The following is a 12,614-nucleotide window of genomic DNA, read 5'->3' on the forward strand; positions in this document are numbered from 1 at the left end:
TTGCTCAACAAAAAATCCTTGGTGTTCCTCATAAAAAAAAATTATTCTTTGGTGTTCCTTGGCCTTAAAAGGTTTAAGACACACAGATTTAAATGAACGCGTTCTCCTTAGCTGCAGCACTAGCCAAATGGCTCGAGTGTCATTATGCAATTAACAGTGAGTTTCCATTAGCCACTAGGGGGCCACAGAACGGTTTGCATTAACCCAGGTGGTCCATGGGTCAAAAAGTTTGAGACCCTTAGCACAGAAGGGCTCAACTACCTGGCTGTGGGCCAGTGGCGGGCTGCAACCCCCTGCCTGCCATTGCCTGGCCATGCCCCCAGCTTTTAATTAGCCCTGCCCACTGGGGCTCCCCCTAAGGGATACCCCTCCCGCAGCAGCAGCAGGGTGAGTAAGGGGGGCACGCTGCGGCTGGAGCCAGGCCACTGTGAGGTTCTCCCTACCAGGGCAACCTCACCAAGGCCCTGGACCCAGCTCCAGAGGCTGCTACGTGGCCCACTTGGTGGGGCCACGTGAAAAGTGGCTGCAGTGCTCAGCCCCGGCCCCAACCTCCGTTTTGTGTGGAGTTGGGAAAACCAGAGGGAATCCACAGACAACAATGGACTCTGCCCTTGGAACTAGGCCTGGAGTCCCAGGGACACAACAATCAATCAATACCAGTTAATTAAAAAAAATATTTTATTATCAAAACAAAACTAGTTACAAGCACAGTAAACTGGCTAGATGGAGGAATCACCATTTGATAAAGATACTCAGGGAAAAAACCCTGGGTTGCAAGGCTTAGTTACAAAAGAAAAAAAAACCAATTAGCCAGCTCAGACATTATTTCTAAATCCACAAACAAGGAAAACAACAATCCGTGATGGACTAGCTACACTTTTCCCTACTTACACATGTTAAGAAGTCCATTCTTGGAGAGAATACTTGGGAGAAACTGCTCTAATCTCAAACAAAGGAGAGAGTGAGAAAAAAACCCTCTTGTTCCAGTTTGAAATTCCTACCTGCATTATTATTGGCTAGGCACCCGAGTTAATCCCTTAGGGTATGTCTACACTAGCTCGTTAATTTGAGCTAGGTAGGCAAATGAGGGCAACCGGGGTTGCAAATGAAGCCCAGGATTTAAGTTTCCCGGGCTTCATTTGCATGTTCCCGGGTGCTGCCATTTTTAAATCCCCCTTGGTCTGAACTAACTGCCCGTGGCTAGACGCGGCAGTTAAACATTAATTCGAACTAACTCCTTAGTTCGAATTAACTGTTACTCCTCATGGAATGAGGAGTAACAGTTAATTCAAACTAAGGAGTTAGTTCGAATTAACGTTCAACTGCTGCATCTAGCTGCGGGCATGAAGTTCAGACTAAGGGGGATTTAAAAATGGCGGCACCCAGGAACATGCAAATGAAGCCCGGGAAATTTAAATCCCGGGCTTCATCTGCAACCCTGGTTGCCCTCATTTGCCTACCTAGCTCAAATTAACGAGCTAGTGTAGACATACCCTTAGTCACCAGGTGCTGGCCAGCACTCCTGATTATGACAGTGAATAATAAACCTAGTCTGGCACCTTATCTGAGTTTCTGGTCCTTTGGGGGTTCCCTTGGCCACTCCCCACCTCACCCACAGTCTCAGCAGCCACCCCTGACATTACCCCCCCACATCACCTGTGCCCCTGGCAGCTGGCTCCCTCTCCCCCTACTCTGCCCTTTACACCATCCCCATGGGGACAGCCCTGGGAGGGGCCAGTGTGTACCCGCAGGTGTCCCCCACAGGGATGGAGAGTCCCTCCGGCCCGTGATGGGACTGGGCAGATGCTCAGGGGAGCCGCGTTTCTGCCCCCAGCGTTAAGACCGGGATTGAAGAAAGGGCGCAGCGTCCCGGAGAAGGTGTCGGTGAAAGCGAAGAGCTGGGACCCGTCAGTCACATTGTAAAACGAGACCTTGCTCGCTTCACAGTGCAGGAAAATCCCCACCCGGCTGGGCCTGGCGCTCACGGGGAGGGAGGTCTCGGGGGAGGTGCAGGCCAGGTAATTCCCATCCTTCAGCCACACGGCCCAGTATCCATTCTCAGGTGTGAAGCTGACCTTCCCTTTCCTGTTCGCCGACTCCCTGCAAACCCCCAGAGCCCAGCCTGTCTTGTCTCCCACCTCCACCTCCCAGTAACGCTTCCCGCCCGTGAACCGCTCGGCGCCCAGCACCGAGACACAACGATCAAACTGCTCAGAGTTGTATGACTGAGTCCAGCATGTGTCTCCATGTCTCACTTGTTTCCGATCCGCAGACAGGATGAGATTGGGATGAGCTGTGTTTGGATCCAGCGTCACGTCCACTGGGGAGAGAGTCACAGAGTCAGGGCTGGGGGCAGGGGCGGGTCCCTGGGACCAGAGGGAAATTAACCCACCTCCCGGTTAATTGCTGTGCCAGGGGATTGCTGCCCATCGCGGGGAGTCAGGGCCCTGTCTGCCCATGACTGAGAACTTGAGGGGAATGGCCTGGGGATGGTGGGTAGGAAGGTTTCGGCTGGAGGAGGGGAGGAGCAGCAGAGGGAGGAGGGAGGAGGCAGAGCAGATGAAGGGAGAGGAAAGGCAAGGGGAAGAGGGGACTGAGGGGAGGGACAGGCACGTGGGCAGTGGGGGACAAGAAAAGGAGCTGGCACCAGGGGAAAAGGGGTGTGAAGGGAGGGGCAGGTTCCAGGAGCTCTGGGGACGGAGGGCAGGAGAAGAAGGGGACAGACACGGGGGAGCAAAGGAGTGGGTGGACAACAGGGGGAGAGGAACCGAGGGGAGGAATGGAAACTGGGGCTGGGAGGATGAGGAGTGGAGCAGGTGGCAGGATCATGTGGGGAGGGGAACAGGCAAACACCGGGGGGCAGAGACTTAAGGGGGGGGTCAAGCAGAGGGCAGATGAGAAGAGGGAAAGGGGGGAGGAGGCAGAGTGGGGAGGTGAAGGAGCAGATGATCTTGGGGGGATCAGAGAGGAGCGCGAGGGGGCAGAGGAGAGTTCAGGCTCAAGCTGGTGGTCAGACTTGGAGACTAAGCTGAGATTGGGGAGTATGGGGGCAAAAAAGGCCCCAGCTTCCCTCACTGCGCTCCCCCTGGAGCCAGCCTGTACCCTCCCACTGCACCCCCCTTCAGTGTGACCACAGCGATGCTCACTGCTGCTGGCTGTCCGCACCCACCCAAGGAGCAATGGGCACGTGCTACAACCAGGCAGACTGAGGCTGGAGATGAGGAAACCTGCTCCTTCCAACCTGCCCCCCAGGACACTGGTGTTCCCAGCCTGTTGGATTTCCCACGCCATGTGCAGGGAAAGGGCTGGGGATGTGTGTGTCTCACCACAAATCAAATTCCCCACGGTATGTACAGTACCTGCATGGAACCAGGCACGTCCCCATCCTGCAAGTGACACAGACAAAGGGATGAGAATGCTTGTGAACACAGACACACTGCGCAGGAGAGAGTCTCTCTCACACACACACACACACACACACACACACACACACACACACACACACACACTATTGAGGGGAATACAGGAACTTACTCAGCTCTGCCTGGGGCTTGTCTGAAAATGAAGCACAGAGATATGAGTCGGCGTCGTATCTCGCAGAAGGGAAGCGTGTCAGAAGTTAAGGGAAGTTACAATCTTTAGACTCAGGTTATGTCTACACTGGGAAGGTTTGGCGACAAGTGAAAGTTGGCAACAGTGAAAACGGGTCAAACCGGTTTTTCTGCCTCCCTTTGTCGACAGTTCCGGGACACATGGCTAGCTCCTCTGTTGGCAGACAGAGCAAAGCATTGTGGGTGAGCGTCCCACAGTGCCGTGCGGTGGGAAGGCAGAGCTGATCCTTGCGCTGCTGGGGATTCCCCCTTAACTCTGAGCTCTCCGCACTGAGGAATGTCCAGGTAGTCCGGCCGCCTCCCAGCCCTCCCCCTGCAGCAGCAGCCGGCCTGCCGCTGGTTCCTAGCAGGGCAGAACAGGAGCAATCCAATGATTTGCTCTTTGTTCGTTCCCCAAATGGAGCTGCTCACTCAGCTGCCAGACACTTCCTGGAGCTGAGAGAGGGAAGGGGCGCATGCCTGCAGGGCAGCAGAGACCACACCACACTGAGCACAGCTATCACAACAGCCAAGTGGGATACTGGCAGAAGCCCCTTCTCTGGGCCACCAAACAAACAGCAGAGTTTACACTGGACCTTTGTCAGCAATAAAGGGAGAGGAAAAGACAAAAGTCTCTGGCAGGGCTGGAAGGTTTTTAATCACCAAAACTGGGTGTTTTTCTTGACAAAAGTCGCATTGCCTTGTGAACGCTCTCCCTCCTTTGTCACCAAAAGGTAGTTTTTGGCAACCAAACGTGCCAGTGTAGACAAGTCCTCGGCCTGGAGGCTACATCAGCAACCAAAGCCTGGCACCTCCTGGCAACAAAGGAATCAGGAAGAGGAGAAACTCAGTAACCCCACTCAGCCACCTAGCCTGGGGCAAGAAGAATCACAGAATCATAGAGCATTAGAACTGGAAGGGACAGGAGAGGTCATCAAACCCAGTCCCCTGCCCTCACGGCAGCACCAAAGACCATCTAGACCATCCCTGAGAGGTGTCTGTCCAACCTGCTCTTAAATATCCCCAGAGATGAAGATTTCACAACCTCCCTGGGCAATTTATTCCAGTGTTTGACAACCCAGTGGCTACGTCTACACTGGCCACAATTTCCGGAAAAGGGATGCAAATCAGGTAAGTCAGGATAGGGAAATTCGCGGGGGATTTAAATATCCCCCGAGGATTTAAATAAACATGTCCGCCGCTTTTTTTCCGGTTTGGGGAAAAGCCGGAAAAAAAGCATCTAGACTGGCGCGATCCTCTGGAATAAAGCCCTTTTCTGGAGGATCTCTTATTCCTACCTCAGGTACCAATATCAGATGGGCAGGGCTCAGTGAGAGCAGGGACTAAGGCGAATGCTACATTCCCAAGGGTCGGGGCCCCTTTCTTTACCTGCACATTCCCGTAACTCAGGAGGCAGGGCCACATGCCCTGCAGGAGAGACGCTGTCCTGTCTGCTCCTTCCAGGTTCCCTGGCTGCTCCGGCCGAGGTCAGATCCTGCAGGCTGAACAGATTTTCTATCATTGCTCACCAGCTTTTCATGGAGCTTCTTGTGTTGTGCAGGAAGGAGTAAGCCTTTCCTTATTCTACTCCCCCCTCCAGTCATGGTCTTCTAGACCCCTCTCATAGCTCCCCACCAGGCAGTGGGTGACCCCTTGGCATGGGGAAGCAGCCTTTCTCCATCTCCCTGCAATGCGGCTGTTGGTTCTTGCCCCCTCTCTGTCCCCAGGCGGTGTCCCCAGCCTCTCCCGCCCCCAGAGAGCTAGCAGGAGGTGCAGCCCCCACCTGCCCCAGCTCTGGAGCTCTGGAAATCTGATGGGCAGCTTAGCCCCAGCCTGCCCCAAAGCTCTGGAGGGCCGTCGGGTGGTGCGGCTGCAGCCTGCCCCAGCTCTCCAGAGCGCCAAAGAGTCACGTCACCCACACCCCGACCTGCAAGGCCTTCCCAGCAGCCGAGCCACCGGCCTCAGCACCGACCCTAGCAAGGGGAGGACAGGCCGTGTGGTGCAGCCCTCGATTTGCCTGCCTCAGCCTCTGGCATCGCAGCGGCAGGCTGGGGACTTTGCTGGAGCATGGGCAGGGCCAAGTCAGGCAGTCTGGGAAGGAAGCGCCTTCCTCTGCCTAGGGCCTCTCCTGCCCCGACCCTTTTCTTTCCCTTGCACACACGGTTCCCAGGAGAGGGAAGGGGCCTTCCAGACGACAGCCCCAGAGACACGGCCATGAGCAGAGAGACAAACCCACCTAGCACTGGACAACGTCGCGTCCACCTAGCGAGGAAACAGAAAGAACCACATTCAGATTTCCCTCTGCGGGGTGGCGCAGTCCGTGCTGCAGGAAGGGTTCACCAAAACGACACTGCTCCAGCCCGAGGGGAATTCCCCTGCCAAGTAGCAGAGGCTGGCAGCCAAAAGTGAGAGGGGTTTTCATTTTAAAAGTAAGTCACGGGAATCCTTTGGGACGGGGGGTGTCAGGCAGCCTGGCTGATGAGGGTCCCTGCTAGCTCTCCCTGCAATGTTCGCACTTCTGATTGTTTGTGGCCAGCTGTGCTCAAAGACATCCTTGATCTTCCTCTTGCTTTGGTCTTACCCCATCCTTGGTCTTCCTCTTGCTTTGGTCTTACCCCATCCTTGGTCTTCTTCTTGCTTTGGTCTTACCCCATCCTTGGTCTTCCTCTTGCTTTGGTCTTACCCCGTCCTTGGTCTTCCTCTTGCTTCTAATGTATTTGTAGGATGCTTCCCTTTATGTCTCTAGCTAGACTGAGCTTGTTTTGGGCCTTTGCCTTTCTAATTTTCCCCAATTTGTGTGGTTTGCTTATATTTGCAGAACTGAGAGGCAAGATCAAATCAGTATCTTAGGTGCCTATATACAAATCCAAGGAGTATGGGGAATAAGCAGGAAGAACTGGAAGTGCTAATAAACAAACACAACTATGACGTCGCTGGTATCCCAGAGACTTGGTGGGATAATACATAATTGGAATATTGGTAGAGAAGGCTACAGCTTGCTCAGGAAGGACAGGAGACGGAAAAGGGAGGAGGTTTTGCCTTATATTTTAAAAATGAACACAATTGGACTGAGGTGGAGATGGACGTAGGAGACAGATGTGTTGAGAGTCTCTGGGTTAGGCTAAAAGGGGTAAAAAAAATCAAGGGTGATGGCATGCTAGGGGTCTACTACAGGCCACTTACCCAGACGGAAGAGGTGGATGAGGCTTTTTTTTTTTAAACAACTCACAAAATCATCCAAAGTGCAGGATTTGGTGGTGATGGGGGACTTCTACTACCCAGATATATGTTGGGAAACTAACACAGCGGGGCACTATCCAATAAGTTCTTGGACTGCAATGGAGAAAACAGGGAGACTGAAGTGTTCCCCTACAGGGTTTTGTATATTGCCATTCCTAATATCCAGTGTTGTCTTCAAGTCGTCATTGTCAAGTCCAAGTCGAGTCTCAAGTCCCTAAAGTCACTTTTGAGTCAAGTCCCAAGTCAAATCAAGTCTCAAGGCTGGGGACAGGGGAGTGGGGACAGAGTTCTGTGGCCGGGGACTGTGGAAGATAATGAGCCTTCACTCTGCGTTGTGTTTAAGCAACAAGTTGCCAGAGGCAGTTTATTCGAGCAATATACAAAACCCTGTAGGGGAACACTTCAGTCTCCCTGGACACACAATTGCAGATGTAAAGGTAGCCATCCTGCAGCAAAAAAACTTCAAGACCAGACTTCAAAGAGAAACTGCTGAGCTACAGTTCATCTGCAAATTTGACACCATCAGTTTAGGATTAAACAAAGACTGTGATTGGCTGGCCAACTACAAAAGCAGTTTCTCCTCTTGGTGTTCACACCTCCACATCACCTGCTAGAAGTGGGCCTCATCCTCCTTGACCCGCTCCAGCCCCCTAGTCATTGTGCTGCCCTTTTCTGAAACTTTTCCAGTGCCAGGAGATCTGTTTAGGGATGAGGTGACCACGTCTGTGAGTGGGATTCAAGCTGTGGGTTTATTTGCTTCGGGGACAGATCCTACTGAACATATTTACAAATGATTTGCTCCTACACACAGAGTGGTAACAGTTAATTTGGTCCCCATCATATTGTGTGTATAGTTGGGATTATGTTTTCTGATGTGCATCACTTTGCATTCATCCACATTAAATTTCATTTGCCATTTTGTTGCCCAATCACTTTTTGTTGCCCTCCCCCAGTGCCCGCTGCCCCTGCCCGTCGTATTCCGTGGGGTCTCTTGTGACATTTCACGCCCAGCATGTGAGCAGATTCTGCAGTTTGTGCCGGTCGGGGCCTTGGGCTGACGCGTCTCCGGGGCCTCGGGGTCGTTCAGTCGAGTACCGAGCCCCCCCGCAGGGAACGTTTCCTCCTTCTCTCTCTATTCCCTGTCCCCTCCTCTGGCCACTCAATTGCCTGGTGGCTACTGTTGGCCTCCACCCGGTGAATCAGAGCAGAGCCTCCTGGGCGGTGGTCGTGGGGCTCCCTGACCCCTGCAGCAGTTTGACAGTCACACGACCTACCTGCTGGTGTTTCCCTGAGAGAAGCAGAAAGACAGGGCTTTTCGGAGGCACGGGGGGACGGTTGGCCTTTGTGTGGACACAAGTTACAACCGATTTTGGTTTCTCAGACCTTTGTCCTTTTCTCCCTGTGAGTAACACCGAAGGGGGGGTTATTTAGCCCCAGTGTCTGGCCTGGAGCATTGTCCCTTCCGCCTGTCACCCCTTCCCAGTTCCCACAAACAGTAACCCCCATATCGAGCTTCCAACACCCGCCTCTCCACCAAAGAGCTCCCCACTCCACAAGGGCGGTCCAGCTGGCACCCAGGTCCTGGCCGAGTCTGCAGGGCTGAGACGTTGGCTGCTCATGGCAGATGAAAACCGCACACACCTAACACCACACACTCTGTTCACCACACACACCTAACACCAAACATACGCACCCCTCCAGCTTCCCAGCTTGTCCACAGGGAGAGTCAGCCCATCCTGACATAGGCCGTACACCAGAGACTTTTAAGCCAGCAGTTATAACATCTCTGCTAAGAGCCTGCATCGAGAACTGAGAGATTCGATGCATGTAATGTATTCTCCTTAATCTCACTCGCCTGCTTTTCTTTCTTTCATTTATAAAGCATTAGACTTTAGATTCTAAGGGATTGGCCTAGCGTGCTCTTGTCAGTAAGATCCAAAATGTAAATTGACCGGGGATTTGTGGCTGGTTCTTTGGGACTGGAAAGACCCGTTCGGGGGAGGTGAGATTGGGTTCTAAAACCCCTTGCCTGTGTGTGGGCCCGGGGCTGACCGGGGCACAGAGAGAGCTGGGGTGTCCGAGGGGTTTTGCTCGTGAGGCTTCCTGCTGGCTGGATTGGCAACTGAAGCGCTCGGTGTGACAGGTGTGTGGCTGGTTTGGGAAAGATCTCCAGTCTGGGGCGGTAAGGAGAGTCCACCTCCACTGGCTAGCAGGAGCTGGGAACGGATAAGGAGGACATTGAGGAGTTTTTGGCCACCTCTGAACGTATTTGCAATGTGACCGGGATCCCCGCTGACCAACGCATGCCTGTCTTGATGAGCAGACAGACTGGCAAGGCCAGGGAAGTATTTAATGACCTGGGGGAGGAAGAAGTGTTAGACTATGGGCGGTTTAAGGACTATGCACTGAGATGGTTCAGGGGTACCCCTGAATCCCACCGGGTTAAATTTAGGAGCTTTCAAGTGTGCAGTGACTGGACTTGTGTGGAGTGTGCTCACAAGCTGATGGGCTGTGTCACACAGTGGGTCGTGGGGACAAAAGCGAATGGGAATTGAGAGAGATTGCTGGATTTGATCACCCTGGTCTGCTCCGTTCCCCTGCCCTCCCGTCTCCGTGGGACTCAGAGCACTCCGGCTCCAGGGCCCTCCCCCTGGCCAGGGGGTCCATGCAACAGGCAGGACAGGCTGCTGGGCTGCTCCGGCTCCTGCCGCCCCTGTTGTGACCGGGGAGGGGAGTCGAGATTTGATACCCCTCATCCCCTGGCCACATTGCTCAGAGGAGGGGGAAGGAGGTACGGCAGCTCAGGGGTGTTTTTTGCTGGGAGCCTCAGAGAGTCTGATCCTGAACCCCAACCCTGGGGCAGGAGTGAGGGGGGAAGAGTGGTGGTGGGCCTAGGGCCTGTATCTCCGGGGCAGGGACAGGCAAAGGCCCTGCCCCACCAGCAAGGGATGGGCCCGGTTACCAGACACCGGCCAGGCCTTAACGCATGGAGGGACCGACGCGAATGCAGCGAGACCTTCTCACCGGGCCGGGCCCCTTTCTGTCCCCCCCCCCCCGTCACTCGCCCAGGGAGGCCCCGTTCCCGTAACAGAGCCAAGCACCAAACCCAGCCCCACGGCACCTTCCCATGGAGCAGGGCCCCGGCTCACCTGTGTCAGCCCCCGACTCGGTCTGGGCGGCCCCCTGCCTTGCAGGAGAGACACGGTTCTTCTGTCTCCCCACAGGGACCTCTGACGGGGCTGGACACGTTGGCTTTTCAAACCTAGACACAGAATTTCCCGTCAGCACTTGGCGCCTTCTCACCACCCACCCACCGGCACCAGGGGGAAGGGAGGGACGTTGAGCTCCTGGCCCGGGGGCCACAGGGGGACGGGAGAGTCAGCGGGGAGGCAACGCCAGACGTGTCTCCTATTTCCCCTCCTGTCTGGTCACTGGCACTGCAGTGATTCCCCAGGGGAACGGGGATCAGAGCAGGACAGGGGTGGGTGGTAGGAGATGGGACAGGAACTCGTCTCTAGGACTCTCACACTGCCCACAGCCCTTCTTGTTGTGGTGCCCGAGGGGCGAGAGGTTTCCCCAGGGCCCTGCCGAGCAATTCACAAACCCACCTGCTCACGAGGCCCTTCACATCCACCTGCCAGGAAACAGGGAGAGAAGAGGCATCGAGATGAGATTCCATCAGAACATTTCACCTGACGCGCTGGGGACTGAGTCACCCCCTGCCCTGCAGAAACCACCCCCCCTTGGCATCCATCCCCCTCCCCTCCCACGGGGAGAAGGTCTGAGCAGAGAGGAAGGGAAGGGGCTGGCGGAGCTGGAATTTCCGTTTGCGACAATCATCGATAAACGTTCTCTCCTCTTTGCCGATTTCCACTGACATTCCAGAGTGAAAAACTATTTCCCGAGGTGGGTGGTGAAGCACTGGGATGGGATCCCTAGGGAGGGGGTGGAGTCTCTATCCCTAGAGGTGTTTCAGCCCCGGCTTGACCAAGCCCTGGCTGGGTTGATTTAGTTGGGATTGGTCCTGCCTTGGGCAGGGAGCTGAGGTCTCTGACCACCCTGAGATTCTAGGATTCACAGCTTTTGATGTGGAAATGTGAATATCAAAGGCAGGGAAATTGCCTTTGTCGTGCATTAACCAGTTAATATCTTTATTCAAGCCTAAGCTGAGGTCCAGGTTGGACATTAGGAAAAACTATTTCACCAGGAGGGTGGTGAAGCACTGGGATCGGTTACCTGGGGAAGTAGTGGAGTCTCCATCCCTAGAGGTGTGTCAGTCCCAGCTTGACCAAGCCCTGGCCGGGATGATTTAAAAGCATCAGGGGTGGCTGAGTAGGTCTGTGCAGGATAAACGTAACAAACAACACACGGTCTGGTAGCACTTTCCAGACTAACAAACCACGTCGAGGGGTTCGTGAGCTGTCGTGGTACAGCTCACTTCTTCAGATGGCCGGTGAGTGTGGGGGCCCCCACCCCTCCTTCCAGAAACAGACCCCCCAGCTCTGCAAATCTCCTGGGCTGAACCACTCAGGGGAGGGGGCCGGGGGAAGGGGCAAGGTGGTGCAGGCACAGAGAGGGGGCAGGTCGGGGTGGGGTGGGAAGAGCCAGGGTCCGGGGCAGAGGGGGGGTTGACCCCACCCTGCCTTATGCTAGGGATGATGCGGGGAGGAGTCGTGGGGGTGTGTAGGGAGGGGGGGTCACATGTCTCATTGGCTTCGTTCAGTGTCTGAGCCCAGGGGGAGCCAGTGACGTTCCGCGGATGAAGGACGGAGCCTCCCGTTTCCAGTCCTTCTGCACCAAACAGCTGTGAGAGTTTGGAAAAGTTCTGAGCAGCTGCTGTGTGTGTCACTGCCTGTGCGAGGGAGCAGGGGGAGACGGCGCTGGACTGGGGGAGCCCCGACCCAGACCCCACATTTGCAGCACAAGCCCCCCCAACCCCCGCGGCAGAACGGGCCCGGTCTCAGCATGACCCCCTCTGTGGGCAGCGGGAGCAGTTGCGTCACCTGGTTATTTCCTACCTTGTACTCCTCAGCCTCTGTTGTGTCACTGATCCTGTGCACTCTTGAGTCCAGGGATGTCTGGTCGAGTCCATATTTGGGGGTCTGAGACTCTTCACAGACGTGACCGACATGACTCCTCGTCTCCTCCTGCTTCTCAGCCGCTGGCTCGCTGCCGGGTTCCCTCCCTGCCGGTGAATGGACGGTGGGTTATTGGCACCTGCTCCCGGCTGTGAGTCGCTCCTGTCCCCTGCTGCCCGGCCCCCTCCCCAGCTGACAGGCAGCAGGAGCGTCTCCGACTAGAGCCCATCACCCGCCCCTCAGCTACACCTCCCACCCCACAGACCCGCTCCCCCTGCGAGCCAGCCTGGCCCTGGTGGGGGTTCTCCTGCAGCGCTCTGGTACCCCCATGGGCAGGGAGTGAAATGTGCCAGAAAGGACCTTCCAAAGTTATGATGCGGGGTGCTGACACCCCACCCCCACACTTGGAGGGGGGCTCAGCGCTCCCAACCCCCCTGAGTTCACTGGGTCGTTCCCCAGCAGCCCTGGACGTCCGGTCTCTGCTATCTCAGCCGGGCGCCCAGAGCCAGGGGCGCGTCCGACAATCGGCCCGAGCTGCCCCCCAAGGCGGAAGGGGGGGCGCTGAGAAGCCCTGAGCTCTGGGGGCGGCCGGGCAGTGACTGTCTATGGGGAAGGGCAAAGGAACACGCCCCTGGGACCTGGATTTCACACCCAGGCCTGGTCTCAGTCCCTGTCCCCACCCACGTCTGAGCTGCGCCCTGGTGCC

At 55.6% G+C, this 12,614-nt stretch overlaps 1 protein-coding gene across 1 annotated transcript in view; it reads right to left on the reverse strand.

Annotated features, from left to right (window-relative positions):
* Window positions 1-1,451: 1,451 nt before the first annotated feature.
* The window catches only part of LOC142823141 (uncharacterized), a 56,786-nt gene continuing 45,623 nt past the window's right edge, over window positions 1,452-12,614 (reverse strand). The window contains exons 4-13 of the mRNA XM_075913617.1: window positions 11,849-12,015; window positions 11,067-11,168; window positions 10,439-10,464; window positions 9,980-10,092; window positions 8,105-8,229; window positions 5,827-5,852; window positions 4,980-5,092; window positions 3,535-3,555; window positions 3,360-3,386; window positions 1,452-2,320 (exon numbers count right to left, since the gene is read on the reverse strand). Of these exons, the coding sequence (XP_075769732.1) occupies window positions 1,653-2,320; window positions 3,360-3,386; window positions 3,535-3,555; window positions 4,980-5,092; window positions 5,827-5,852; window positions 8,105-8,229; window positions 9,980-10,092; window positions 10,439-10,464; window positions 11,067-11,168; window positions 11,849-12,015 (1,388 nt within the window). The 3' untranslated portion in view covers window positions 1,452-1,652. The remainder of the gene's footprint in view (window positions 2,321-3,359; window positions 3,387-3,534; window positions 3,556-4,979; window positions 5,093-5,826; window positions 5,853-8,104; window positions 8,230-9,979; window positions 10,093-10,438; window positions 10,465-11,066; window positions 11,169-11,848; window positions 12,016-12,614) is intronic.

The sequence above is a fragment of the Pelodiscus sinensis genome, chromosome 32, assembly GCF_049634645.1.
Source record: "Pelodiscus sinensis isolate JC-2024 chromosome 32, ASM4963464v1, whole genome shotgun sequence".
Taxonomy (NCBI): domain Eukaryota; kingdom Metazoa; phylum Chordata; order Testudines; family Trionychidae; genus Pelodiscus; species Pelodiscus sinensis.